The following is a 13,660-nucleotide window of genomic DNA, read 5'->3' as shown; positions in this document are numbered from 1 at the left end:
ACAAACACGGCCCGAGCTGGAACAGCGCGTCCCTGCAAGTCCCCTGCGGGTCCCTGCGGGTCCCTGGGGACCTGGGTGCGCCCCGGGGGCTGGGGAATTCCCGGTGCTGGGGAATCCGAAGCTCAGAGGCTTCAGGAGCCTGGGAGGATTGCTGCGAGCACGGCCCAGACACACCCGGCTGGGCTGGAGAGCTCCAGGGGAAAGGTGGGAGTGAGGAAAGGTCGGGGTGAGAAGCGCCGAGGTGAAGCTTCCAGGCTGGGCGGCGGTGGTGACAGAGAAGGGGGCTGGATGTGGGGTGGCCAAGGCAGGAGTCTCCTGCCCCTAGAGAGAGCCTGAGGGGAGACAGTGGGGACAAAGGTGGAAGGACGTCCCTGTGCAGGAGAGCAGCTGGAGCTCCTGCCCCGCGGCAAGGAGTGGGGCAGAGGTTTGTGTGGAGGGCAAGAGGATAAAACCCCTTCCCTGTGCCCCCCAAGCCAAGCTGGGAGGTCCCGAACACCCCCGACTCAGGCAGCGCAGGGAGAGGTGGGGAAAGGGCTGCCAGCATCTCCCCCTGCACTGCCCACCGGCTCTGGGTGGAATGGGAACAAACCCCTGCCACGGCTCCCAGCCCTGGTCACAACCGCTCCTGCTGGCTCTCATCCTGTGTGTCTGACCCCTTCTCCCTCCTACACGAGCACTGCTGGAGAAGCAGGGACAGACGTGCTTGGGGGCTGTCCCCTCCCTCTGTTCCCCCCAGCACAGGGACAGCCCCGGAGCAGCGCCGCCCCTTTGCATCCTTCACTTTATTTCCTCTTTCGGGTTTTATTTCCCTTTTTGGGGTTTGTTTTAATAATAAAAAAAGCAAGCACAGCACTCCAGAAGAGGTGAACATGTAAAAAATTAGATATATTTTTATATATTTGTATCTATTTACAACATGGCTGGGACAGACAGCAGGACATCCAAGGAGGGTGTGCAGCCACTGCCCTGGCCAGGTTACACAGGGGCTGGAAAAGTGCTGGAGCCCAGAGCAGGACCTTGTGGGGACAAGGGGCACGTCCCAATCCCACCACATTCCTTGCCCCTTCCCCAGAGAGCGGCCAGGAGCAGCCCCAGGGCCACCAGAGCCTGTTTCTCACGGGAGGATCCAGGAACCACCTGAAGGCAAACACACATTCCAGCACACCCTTGGCAAACACTCCTGTGAAGCAACACCTTGGGTCCAGCCAGAGCCAGTAAAGTGACATAGGTGACACAGATTTCCAGGGAACGCCCGGGTGAGCAAGGAACACCCAGAAGGAAAGCCCTGCTTGGGCATCCTTCACTCCTGCCTCCTTCCTTTGGCCCTTGTGCTTCCAGAACGGGGCTGAAACTGGGGCAGGTTTTGGGATGCCCTGGGACAGGTGTGCCCACACTTCCCACTGCATGGAAAAGGTCACTGGGATCCAGGGCACGAGGAGGGGACAGTGCCACCCCAGCAGTGTGGGGTGCAGGGCTGCAGCAACAGGTTGTTAGGTTTGGGGCTTTTTGTTGTGATGGTCATGTTAGTTTGGGGCTTTTGTTATTTTTTTTTTACCCAGACTTGAGACAAAGAAAACACAAGAAGGGAAAAAAAAAAAAAAGAAATCCAAGCTTAGGATGCCCAACACTTTCAAAACACAGGTTTGCCTCAACATTTTTCAAATTCCACTCTGTCTTTGGTGCTTTTTATCCCTCTCTGGGTGGTTACTCCCAGTCCTGCCTCTCTCCCTCCATTATCAGTTCCAGCAGCACAAATCCCTCTCCCTGGCTGCTGCTGGTCCTTTGTGAGCACCCAAGTCTGGGGCTGCAGATGCCTGGGCAGGGCTCTGCTGAGTCCTGAGCTCCTGCTGCTGCTGCATTCAGCTCCCACCTCACCTCACCCTTGGCCAGACACAGCCTCACTGAGCAGAGCTGACCAGGGACAGAAACTGCCCCATGGCCTTGAGGCAGCTGAGCCTTGGGCCGAGCCCCTCTGCTTGTGTCCCTCTGGCCAAATTCAGTGAAGCCCCTCCAGCCAAGCTCAGGGGCAGCTCTGGTGGGGCTCTACCCCCAAACCAGCCACCAGGGTGTTTCCAACACTGCCCAACCCCTCTCCCACACCCCTGGACACGCTGTACACTGTGAGCTGAGCCAGGGACAGATCCCAGGCAGCTCAGCCCAACAATAAACCCCCCAAGAATTCTTTTCATCTCAGCCAATTTCTTCACTTTGAAGCTCTTAACACAAACACCTGACTGTGCCTTCAGACCAGGGATGACACCTGGCAGGTGTGGGATCAGACTTTCCACACAGGGATCACACCTTCCAGACAAGGGATCAGACTTTCCACACAGGGATCACACCTCCTGCCCAGCTGGGTTGGTCTCTGTGACCCCCAAAGCCTGAAATCCCTTCCCACGGCTCAGCCCTGCACTCTCCCCTCCTCCAGGCGTCTCCCCCGAGCCCTCTCCCAGGGAGGAGGCAGCTTTCCAGTGGCTCAGTGAGCCGGGGATGGTTTCAAACAGCAGGAAAATTAAGGCAAAGCCTCCCTGAGAGGAAGGGCCAACCCAACCCTGCCCCCTCCCACCCAGGTTTGGGGTGTGTTTGCTGGAAAGACTCAAACAACTACGTGGATTCTGGTGCTCCCGTCCCTATGGTACAGTGAAGTTCAATCCATTTAGCCAAAAGAAAAGAGACAAAAAGAGGGCAGCCCCCAGCTGGCAGTGCAGGCTACCCCGCCAGCTTGCTGGTGACAAGTGAGGACTTTCTCTGTGGCAGGTCCTGGGGCGTGGGGATGTGGTCTCCTGTCACCAGGTTCTTGTCAGGCCCTGCACTTGGCAGCTGCTTGTTCTTCATCTTCGCCTTGGCCATGTTGTAGTCGCCAGAATCGAAGTATTTTTGCTGGAAGAGGGAGAGGTGTTTGGGTTACTGGGTGTGTAAGAGCCACAAGGATCCTTTAGGGGAGTGTTGGGATTGCTCTAAACCAGGCCATGAAAACATCACCCACGGGGGAAATCCAAGCAATGAGTCCAGCCTGGCTGAAAAGGCCTTTGGCCAAGAGCCAGTGACTCAGCCCAGCCCTGGGTGGCAGCTCCTGTGCCTGACTCAAGGCACCCCTTTGACACAATGACGCCTGCTGGGACCTTTGGCTGGCTGAGACCAGCCTTGACCTACTCAGCCTTTGCACAGCTCAGTCCCTGGAATGCTGAGGCTCAGCTCCACAGGATCCTCTGGACTGGGATGATGAGCCAGGGTGATAGAGGCAGGACTTTTGCCCCAGGGAATAAATCCTGGCTGCTGCCAAAGCCTTTCCTGGACCATCCAGCTCTTAACAGCTCCAGGGCACTGCGTGCAAGGCCAAGGCTGGGGGCCAACTCCCAGCTCAAAGGGCGTTTCAGTCCTTTATCACACACATCACATCACATCATCACATCTATCACCCCAGGACTCTGCTCCTTCTCAGCCCACTGCCCTGGAGAGGCTGGAGCCAAGGCAGAGCTGGACAGGGCTTTGCTGGGCACAGGGAGTGCTGGAGAGCCTGGGTCTGTCCCAGGGAGCCCAGTCCTGATAAAAACTTGTCCTAGGTTTGTGTAGCCAAGTTTGGAATGGACCTGCCACTGGCCAGGGCTGAGCCTTGGGAATACCAGAACTAGGAAGGGAAAAATGTGACTGTAGAGATGGAATTGTGGCCAGAGGAGTGAGAATGTGTGAGACACTCTGTGGGCACCAAGGTCAGGGAGGAAGGAGGGGCAAGAGAAGCTCCAGCTGAAATTCCCTGGCAGCCCTTGGGGGACCACGAGGAGCAGAGACACCCCACCTCTTACGTGCTTTTTTTAGGATTTATCTAACTTCTTTTTCAGCTCTGATTTGATGGATAATAAATCCATTGAATTTCCCCAAGTCAAGTCCCTTTTGCTCAGGGACTGAGCCTTAATTTCTCCCAGTCCAGAAGCCTTTTGTTTCTCTTCCCTGTGCCCTGTGCAGGTGAGGAGGGCAGGGATGGAGCAGCTTTGGTGACACCTGGAATGCAGCAGGGGTCACCCCTCACAGCCATCACACCCTTCCCTCCCACACTGGCCCCCACAACAGCCCAGGGACAGCTGGGGACAGCACAGGGCAGGGCCAGGACAGAGCAAACCCTGCACAAGGGGTGAGAGGGACACTGGGAATGGCACCAGCAATGGCACTGGGGAGGGGACACAGCCACTGGCTGCCACCAGCCTGGGAGGGATTTGTGTTTTCTGCAGCAGCCTCTGCAAGGAAAGGAGTCAGCAGGGCCAAACCAAGCAGGCCACAGATGGCTCTTGGAGAGGGATTTACTCCATTCCTCAGGGATTGAATTTCATTCTCAGGGAGCACAAGGAGAGGTTTGGCTTTGCAGACCAGTGCATTGAAACCAGGGCTAAAACTTCAGCTCTGGAGCATCCCAGGAAGGGATCCCAACACTTGTTTCACCTCTAGTTCAGGGGTTTTCCCCAGGTTTCTGCTGGGACAGAGTGGGATCTGCTGGGGGGATCCAGAGCCAAGGCAGGCTCTGGAAGGAGGGGAAGTTCTGAGCTGATCCCTGTGGCCTGAGGGACACTCACATACCCCTTTCTGCAGCCTCTTCATGAGGAAATCAGAGCCTCCAGGCTTCTGGCCCAGGTTGGGGTATTTGGCCTTGAGCTTGGCCTCCTCTGCTCTCTCAGGGGGGATGGCTTTGTCCTTCTCCTGAGTGTCCTGAAACACAAAGGGCTGTAAATCCCTGGAGCTTCACAGCCCAACAGCCACCTGAGATGCTGTTACACAACATCCAGCAGCACATTCCAGCCCTGGTGTTGCTTCCCTGGAAAAGCGCTCGGAAAATATTACCAACGCCTTCCCAGCCACAAACAGCTTTTCCCTGCAGGAGCTGTGGGACAGGCAGAGCTCCTTCCCCTGCCTCCTTCCCACCTGGGAGCCCCTCCAAGCACCCAAACTGGGCTTTTAGGTTGGATTTTTGGGAAGAAAGTCTTTCCTGTGAGGGTGGGGAGGCCCTGACAGAGGGTGTCCAGAGAAGCTGTGGCTGCCCCTGGATCCCTGGATGTATCCAAGGCCAGGCTGAATGGGGCTTGGAGCAGCCTGGGATAGTGGAAGGTGTCCCTGCTCATGGCAGGGGCTGGGATTGGGTTAGTTTTAGGAGCTTTTCCAACCCAAACTCATCTATGATTCCCTGATTTCCCTTCCCAGATCACCCTGGGGAGTGGGGAGATATTTAGGTGTACAAATATAATTTCAAAGTTCTACTGGAGGGTTCTGGGTGGTCCCTGGTAGGATCTGGATCTCCTAGGAAGGATTTTGGGGGTCCCAGTTAGGATCTGGGGATCCAGGGGAGGATTTCCAGATCCTTAACAGGATTTGGGGTTCCTGGGAAGCGTTTTGGAGAACCTCAGGTAGGATTTGGGGGTCCTGGTGAGGATTTCAGGAATTCCAAGCAGGATTTTGGGTGTCCTGGAGAGCTTTTTAGAGTTCCTGGACAGGATTTTAGGGGTCAAGAGTTCTGACAGCAGCAGCTAAAGCTTTGTTCCCTGAAGCGATGCCACGATCTCTGACTGCCCCCCTCAGCTCCACACCTCCCAGTCTCCTTCCTCCACACCCATCACTGATGTCCACCCCCCGTGTGTCCTGCAGGGCTGGGGGGGCTTCGCTGCAGCGCAGTGACCCCCATCCCAAACCTCCCAGCCTCCCCCACTCCCATCCCAGCATCTCCATCCCATTTACGCCCATCTCAACACGCCCAGTTACCCTATTCCAGCCCCCTCCCAACCCCGTTACCCCTATCCCACGTTAGTCCCTGCCCCCTGCAGCCCCACTGCCCCCATCCCATCCCACCCCACCAACCCCACGCACCCCCCACGCCGCCATCGAGCCCCAGGCGGAAGTCCCGGCCAGCCCCAGCCGCCCAGCCAATCAGAGCCCGGCACTGGGCTGACGGACAACGGAAGCAACCAATGGCCGCATAGGACTGGAAAGAGGGACGTGTGGCCGAGCCAGTGGGAGACGGCCGCACAGCCCCTCCCTCCCCTGGGGGTTCCCTCACCTGTTTCTCCTGTCCGGTCTCCTCCGTGAAGGCGCTGGTACCGAGCGGAGCTGCCATGGCGGCAAGGGGGGGGCTCCGCGTTCCCTCCGCTGCGTCCGGCCCGCGCCCTGCTCCAAAATGGCCGCCACCGCCTCCACCGCGTCAGCTGCGTGACGGACAGCAGCTCTAGCCAATGAACGTAGAGAAGAGGCCGCAGTGACATCACGCCTGACCAATCGGTGCGCGCGGAAGGCGAGGCATAGAGAAGACGGGGCGTAAACAAAAGGGCGGGGCGGCAATGAGTGGCACGAGCGTTAGCCAATGGGGAGCGAAAAGCATTGAGTGGGCGGGGAAAGGGGCGGAGCTTTAGGTGCGCCGGTCCCGCGGCGCCGCCGGTTCGAGACCGGGGCCGAAGGGATGCGGGCACACCGCACAGGACCAGGGGATGCGGGGACATCCCCCACGGCAGCCACCGCTCAAGGCCCCGAAACCGCCCCCGGCCTTGTCCCCGCCGTGGAAAGGCGACTGGGGGAGGAGGGACCCACCCACAGCCAGCGGGGAGCATCAGCTGAGACCACCCGCAGCTTATGACACCAGCGTCAGCAGCTCCCTGGGGACCCTCCGCCCCTCCCGAGCACTGCCAGTGCCCCTCGAAATTCCAATCCTGCCAGCTGCACCCACTGAAACACGGACAGACCCAGGCGCTGCAGAGAAATACGTTTAAGTGAACTACAGGAGAATAAAATGGGAGAGGAATTGAAGGGGGTTGTGAACAAAAATAATCACAGTTTAACTTTTCTTTTTTTTTTTCTTACTAGAAAGAGCAGCTGAGCCATGGGGGCACAGCCCGGGGGTCTTTGCAGAGCTGCTCCTCCATGGAGACACGCGGGGGAGGTTTGGGTGCCCCGTGCCAGCCAGGGATGGGGGTGGTCCCGGCTGCCCAACACCCCCAAACCCTGCCCCAGAAGTGTGTGAGTTCCTCAGGGGAACCCCCAGAGCTCCCAGGTGGGTCCTGGCTGTGGGAAGACACCCAGGAACGTGTCCCAGCCCCGTCTGCGCCGGGGTTTGGCTTCTTGGAGCAGCTCCTGAGCCAGGGCTCTGCCACCTCCAGCTGTGCACTGGCCTCAGAAGGAAATCCCCAAGGGCAAGGAGTGAAGAGCTACTGCCACCTCTCCCTGGAGGCACGGGGCTGTGGCGGTGGGCGGCTCTCACCTCCCACCCCTGCCTGGGGAGGGGAAAGCAAAATCCCCTGGTCCCTCCCCAGGCTGAGCCCACCCACTGCCCCAGGAACCCCACGTCCCTCTGGAGAGACCCCGGGCTCACATCAAGGGTCTCCCCCACACCACGTGAGAGGGGGGTTTTTTTAGGACTTATTGAAGGCTGCCAGGACGGCCCAGATCATCTCCGTGCCCTTGGCCTTGGCAGCTTCCACCTCAGGGTCCATATCCAGCAGGTCCTTGGTCCTGTTCATGGCCACGTCGTACTTGTCATCAGCCAGGCTGGCGAAAACGTTCTCCAGCACGTCCGAGGCGTGGGCCAGCACCAGCAGGGCCAGAGTCCTGCGCTCCATGCGCTGGGGATCGTTGACCCAGCGCTCCAGGACGCTCTCCTGGAGCTTCTTCACCAGGCGCTGCTTCTCCGAGGTGTTGCTGACAGGGTGTGTGGTCATGTCGAAGAGCAGGAAGTTCTGTTTCTCCGTGGTCAGGATGCCTTTCTCCACCAGAGCCTTGGCCAGGCGCTCCCGCACGTTGCGCAGTTGGTACTGCAGCTTGAAGGGGTTCCAGGTCTCTCCTGAGGAGGGGACAGCCTCTGGTTAAGCTTTGCTTCCCAATCCAAGCGTCTTTCTGCCCTTCCACGCTGTCCCTCTGTCCTGCGCTGCCAGGAGCTCTTGGCCTGACTCAGACCCTCCTCTGCTGCTTGGCAAAGCTCCCAGTGGGACAGGCAGCAGATCCCAGGGCAAATCCCTTTCCAAGCCTCCTCCACCCGTGGGTCACCCCAGGCTTGTTCACACCTCAGCAGCAACTAAAGGGCAGTGAGGTCCAAGATTTCCATCGAGCTCCCAACAAAAAAATACCCAGAAAATCCTTCTCTGCCCCCACATTCCCCTGCTCTCCCCATCTCCAGGAATGACCCAGGGATCCAGGGCCAGGCCAGGGAGAGGGGTTTTGGAGAGATTTGAGTGTCTAGGCCAGTTTTGGGGCTCTCCCCTCTTTTTGGGGTCCCCTCACCAATAGATCCTGGAGTTCCGGATGCAAAGGGCGATGCTGCACCTGGGGTCCTGGATGAGTTTTGGTGGGTTTGGTGGGATCTGAGGGACGTTTGGACAGGCCCAGAGGGAGCTGGGACAATACAATTTTCCACCTGGCCCTACCAGTGAGCAGCTCTATCCAGGTCTGCACCGTCTCCGCCGACTCCGTGGCCTTGATGTGCCGCAGGGTCTCATCCAGCAGCACGTCGCCCGTCGGAGCATCCGACTTCAGCAGCACCTGCAAGGAGCAGTGGGAACACGGGGTCGGGCTCTGCTGCTCCCCTCCCTGAGCCAGGATGGGCTGGGCAGAGCCCAGACCCTGCCAGGGTTCCTGCAGGAGCATCACCTTCCTCTCCAGCAGCCTCTTCTTCCGCAGGGACAGCGGCTCCAGGCGGATACGGCCGCGCAGAGCCAGCTCGATGAGGATCCCACCCCGCAGCCCCGAGGAGATGCAGTCATTCCAGAAGGAGGTGTAGCCCTGGGGAAGAAGATGGGAAGGAATTCTTCCTCTGTTCAGCCTCTTGTCCCTCCCGCCCTGCTTGGATCCTACCCAGGAATGTCTCGCTGCTCCTGTCTCTCCAAAGCTTCCCAGATTTCCAAAGGGAGGGATTTTCCCTCCTTTGGAAGGAAAAATCTACCAATAATAATTGAGATAATTGAGAAGCTCCAATTATCTCCCTTCCTTGCCCAAAAGCTCCTGCAAACACTGAGCACTCCAGGCTGGGCTCTCCTTGCTGCACCCACAACCACCGGGCACACCCGGCTCCATCCAGCCCCAGGGTGTAAAAAATCCAAGGAAAAGTGAGAAAAGTGGGATCATTTCCACAGGCACAGCAGGACTTTGCTGCTGGTGAGGGGCTGAACCAACCCAGAAGCTCTGCCAGGCTCTGTCCCAGTGCTGGCTGTGGATGTGCCTGGGGACAGGGGAGCTGCAATCTGATCTCCTCCTTGAAAAAATTCCCCCTTTATCCCCAGGAACTCCCTGAGAGTCCCTGGCTGCACCAAAAAATCAACAACAGGCCTGGGAGGAGCTTCCCCACAACTCATGGCATTCCAGCAACACCCAGTTCCCACAGGAGCTTCACAGAGCCATGCAATGGTTTGGATTGGAAGGGATGTTAAAAATCATCCAGTTCCAACCCAGCCACAGCAGGGACACCTCTCATTATCCCAAGATGTTCCAAACCCTGTCCAACCTGGCCTGGGACACTGCCAGGGATCCAGGGCCTCCCCAACCTCACAGGGAGGAATTTCTTCCCCAAATCCCATCTAAACCTCCTCTTTGTCAATTTGAAGCCACCCCTCCTTCTCCTGGCACTCCAGGCTGTTGATGGGGCCTCATCCTGTAATTTCCAAAGGCAAAGAATTTAGGAAAGGAAAAGGTGCAAAGGTTTGGGAAGTACAACCCACAAAGAATCAGGAATTGAAACAGGAATTTGGCCCAGGAAAGGGAGGACAGGGGGAGAAGAGGATAAGGGAGATCAGTTACATAAAAGAGAGCAGCAAAAAGGAAGAGAATGGGCAGTTCCAACTTCCACTATGCACAGGACAGTCCTGGCAGCCAGGGACATCAGAGCTGGGAGAAAAACCCACCTGGACAAAAAAGGCCAGGGAAAGGTAGGGAGGGAGTTTGTTCAACACCACTCAAGTGATGCTTTCTGAGAGAGCTGGCTGTGGTTTGGAGCAATGGGGCAGCCCAGGTGACCTTTCTTCCACTCCTCTTTCATTCCCTGATGAGAACAAAGCCCGATTGTTTCCTTCTGTTCTGGTGAGGGCCAGCACTGCGTTCCTCGGAATTCAGGGCAAGCCAGGAGCAGGCACAGCTCAGGGAGAGGCTCAGGGGGCTGCAGTGACATTTGAGGTGTGCCCAAGGGAAGGGGGATCCCCGTGGGATCAAAGCCATGACCTGCTTGTTCGCAGGGAGACCCCAAGACACCTGGAATGGGTTCCCTTCCTGCTGCTCTTTCTCTGGATGGAAAACACAGAAGGAAGGACAGGTCCAAAAGCTGCCAGGAGACTGGAGATAAAATGTCCAAGGAAAAGAGGCTGGAACCCTCAGGCCTCCCCCAGGGAAGGTTTTGCAGCCCCATGGGTGAATTCCCATTCCCAGCAGGTCTGTTTGAGCAGGGCTTGTGGCCACGGGGCTTGCCCAGCACAGAGACCCATAAAAGAAATGAAAACCTTTATTTGCTTTCCTCATTTCCTTGTGAGGGAAGACAAAGCAACCTTTCATCCCTGCCCTCGTGGTTTCTGCTCCTGGGTTTTGTTCATGGCTTTATAAACAAGATCTCCAGGAAAGGGTGTGAAGACGAGCAAAGGTTTCAATTTCCTGGCCTCCAGGGCACATTACCCCTAGGAAATTTTAAATTCCAAACCAATCCAGTTGAAAGCTCCTGGGTTATTTCCAGTTTCTGGAATCAGACTGGTTTACAAAAGCCAGGCTGGTTTGCAGCCAGGTCCTCCTACATGGACAGACTGGTACTTTAAATAATGAAATTACACCGTGAGCTCATTGAATTTGGCAAAAATTGTCTTGTTTTTCCCCAGCCATCAAACCATGAGTGAACACCCGAGCTGTGAAAACAGAGCCCAGCTCAGGCTGCTGCTGCCTCTGGTCGTGAGGTACAGGAATGTGGAAGGACAGGATGGAAAAAAAAAAAAAGGAAAAGTGTGACAAGGTTTTTTCCCATTGTGCTCCTCCAGGCTCCTGGTGGCTGAAGGGCCGTTCCCAGGATACATGAACCAAGCCAAGAACACCAAACACAGTCCAGGATAAAAGTAGCCCATGGCACCCCACTCCCAGGCTGCTCTCAAATATTTGCTCCAGGATTATTTGCACTGTGTTCCCTTTACAGCCCTGAGCTCCTGCCATTTCCTACTTGGCTCCCAGATCTTATCTGAGGCTCTCAAACAGGACAGCCCCAGCCCCTGCCACGGTCACAACCCTCAACTCCCCCAGGCTGGATCCATGGACCAGCTGGGACCAGCCCAGAGCAGCAGAGCCCTGTGGAAAAGAAGCTTCAGGCACCTCTCAAAGGCTTAATTCTACCCCCAAGGAATGAAGAGGCCCATCCAGCACAGCTCCTCAGGGTGGCAGACAGCCTCACACAGGAACCATGGAATAATTACAGCTGGAATCTCCAGGAACATTGAGTCCAGCCTTGACCAAAGTGGGTTCCTGGAGCTGGAAAGCCTCTCTAGAAGCTTCTGCTCTGCCACTGTCACTCCAAGAAGAATGCTGGGCACCTGATTGGCATCCCCTGGTCTACAATTCCCCATCTATTTGTCAGGAACAGCAGATTTTAGAAGTGTGGACTTGTGGAATGGTTTGGGTTGGAAAAGACCTTAAAGGTCAACTAATCCCATTCCCTGTCAGTCATGGCAGGGACACCTTCCACCAAACCAGGTTGTTCCAAGCCCTGTCCAACCTGGCCTTGGACACTTCCAGGCACGGGGCAGCCATGGAATAACCTGTGCCAGGGCCTCAGCACCCTCACAGTCAAAGATTTCTCCAAGCTGGTCCAGAAGATGGATGCAGGAGTGAAGAAAAGGCACAGGGACAGTGCAGGCAGCTCAGAGAACTCGACATGAGGCATCCTCTCCTTGCTCACAGCTCCTTCCAGGCAGAGCTGATAAAGAAGCTCCCAGCAGATCAATCCTGTTTGAGCAGGATCCCACAGGGAACAGCCCAGTGGGAATACCCAGCTCTGCAGACCCTGCACTGCTCCCCAGGAAAGCCAGTGACAGGCACACAGGAGGAGGCTCCCAGCCCCCTGGAGCTGACCATCCCCTCCCTGGCCCAGGAAGCCACCAGAGATGCAGCTTCTGTTCCCTCTCCATTGTGGATCCAGACTCAGCCCTGCTTCCAGCTCCCAGCCCAGCTGACTCTGCTGCCCTCTGCCTCTTTCCTCAAGAGCCACCTCTGCTTTTTCCACATTAATTTTTAAAGAGCACAGCTCACGGAGTCCCTGTGTGTCAGCTTTGGGACAGGAGGGTGCACTGGGGCTGGACAGGAGGAGGATGTTCACCCTTTGATAGAACAGGTGAGGTTCCTTCTACCCACGGCTTCAGGCCTGGAAAAGAACAACCCGCTTTGTTCTGCATGAGGCAGTGACACAACGCCCCCAGGGCACCTCTCACCTCCTGCCACTGTCCCCAAGGCAGTTACCAGCCGTGTCCACGGTTCAGGTTGCCATCTCCTGGCACAAACTGCCCAGAGATGCTGCCCCTGCATCCCTGGAAGTGTCCAAGGCCACGCTGGACAGGGCTTGGAGCACCCTGGGATAGTGGAAGGTGTCCCATGGCAAGGGTTTGGAACTGGATGAGCTTTACAGTCCCTTCCAACCCAAACCATTCCATGATTCTGCGGATTCTAAGCAGGTTCTAAGAGCCTAAGGGAGAGCTTTGAGAAGAATCCATCCAATCCCTTCTGCTGCTGCCTGAGAGCCTCAAGTCCAGGTTGACCATGGCAATGGCACACCACTGCCCACGTGCCATCAGACTCCTGCCTCACCTCCTTGTCCTTCAGCCCCAGGAGCAGCACCTCCTCCATGAGCGTGAGGCGGATGTCTTTGGAGTCATCGGGATCGTCCTCGTTCAGGTCCCGGTCCGCAGCAGCATCCTCCTCGCTGTCTGGCTTCTTGTCCGAGTTCCTGCCTTCCACCCGCCGGCCCCGGTGCGTGAGGGTCGTCATGTCCCGCTGCAGCTGGGCACGGCACAGCCCCGGTTTGCTGAAGGCGATGGCCAGGGACGGTGCTGAGCCCACAGACCCAAGACCAAGGGACGCTCGGCCCTTCTACCCCGGGATTTGCTGCCCCTTGGCAGGGCGGTGACCGGGAGCGGTGTCACCCCTGGCCGTGCTGGACGGCCCGGTCCTGGAGGGAGCCCCGAGGGGACGCGGGGCGGCGGCAGCGTCCCGGGACGGCCCCATCCCACCGCCCGCGACCCTCGCCTCCCAACCGCGGCCCGGCTCTGCCTCACCCCCCCGGGGCTCCGTCCCAGCGCTCTCGGGCCCGGGCCCGGCTCCATCCCACCGCCCCGGCCCGCTGTGTCTCGCCCCGCCGGACAAGCCCCGCTCCATCCCGCCCGCCGCCGCGGCGCCCCGCGGGTGAAGATTCGCCCCCCTCACGAGGGTTCGGGGCTGCCAAAGCCCCCCGCCCGCTGCCCGGCCTCACCGCGGCCCGGCCTCACCGCGGCCCGCCGGGTCGGCCCGGCCCGCTCCGCTCCGGGGCCGCGGGCAGGAAAAGCCTCCGCGGGGCCGCCGCCGCTTCCTGGGCTCCGCTGGCCCCGCCCAAGCCGCGGCTCCGGCCAATGGGAGCCCGCGCGGGCCGGAGCAGCCAATGAGTGTGCCCGAGCTGGGCCGTGGGGCGGGACTTCCTCCTGTCAGTCAGGCGTGG

The 13,660-nt window shown here is 58.1% G+C and overlaps 2 protein-coding genes across 4 annotated transcripts; both read right to left on the bottom strand.

Annotated features, from left to right (window-relative positions):
* Nucleotides 1–864: 864 nt before the first annotated feature.
* On the bottom strand, nucleotides 865–6,282 carry LOC136372978 (alpha-endosulfine). 2 transcript variants are annotated; one of them, XM_066337885.1, is made up of 3 exons: nucleotides 6,038–6,282; nucleotides 4,570–4,698; nucleotides 865–2,880 (listed from the first exon to the last, which is right to left on the bottom strand). In XM_066337885.1, exons 1-3 carry the CDS (start codon nucleotides 6,092–6,094, stop codon nucleotides 2,710–2,712), a joined length of 357 nt encoding a protein of 118 aa, XP_066193982.1. In that variant the 5' UTR covers nucleotides 6,095–6,282; the 3' UTR covers nucleotides 865–2,709. The 2 variants fall into 2 exon arrangements, with proteins under 2 accessions (XP_066193982.1, XP_066193983.1); XM_066337886.1 differs by lacking the exon at nucleotides 6,038–6,282 and adding an exon at nucleotides 5,848–5,998.
* A 439-nt stretch (nucleotides 6,283–6,721) lies between these two features.
* Nucleotides 6,722–13,571, bottom strand: GOLPH3L (golgi phosphoprotein 3 like). 2 transcript variants are annotated; one of them, XM_066337884.1, is made up of 5 exons: nucleotides 13,455–13,571; nucleotides 12,778–12,994; nucleotides 8,611–8,742; nucleotides 8,388–8,502; nucleotides 6,722–7,807 (listed from the first exon to the last, which is right to left on the bottom strand). In XM_066337884.1, exons 2-5 carry the CDS (start codon nucleotides 12,955–12,957, stop codon nucleotides 7,380–7,382), a joined length of 855 nt encoding a protein of 284 aa, XP_066193981.1. In that variant the 5' UTR covers nucleotides 12,958–12,994; nucleotides 13,455–13,571; the 3' UTR covers nucleotides 6,722–7,379. The 2 variants fall into 2 exon arrangements, with proteins under 2 accessions (XP_066193981.1, XP_066193980.1); XM_066337883.1 differs by having other exon boundaries at nucleotides 12,778–12,969; nucleotides 13,455–13,550.
* Nucleotides 13,572–13,660: the final 89 nt, after the last annotated feature.

This window comes from Sylvia atricapilla, chromosome 30 (assembly GCF_009819655.1).
Source record: "Sylvia atricapilla isolate bSylAtr1 chromosome 30, bSylAtr1.pri, whole genome shotgun sequence".
In the NCBI taxonomy this organism is placed as follows: domain Eukaryota; kingdom Metazoa; phylum Chordata; class Aves; order Passeriformes; family Sylviidae; genus Sylvia; species Sylvia atricapilla.
This window is presented reverse-complemented; position numbering and strand designations above follow the sequence as displayed.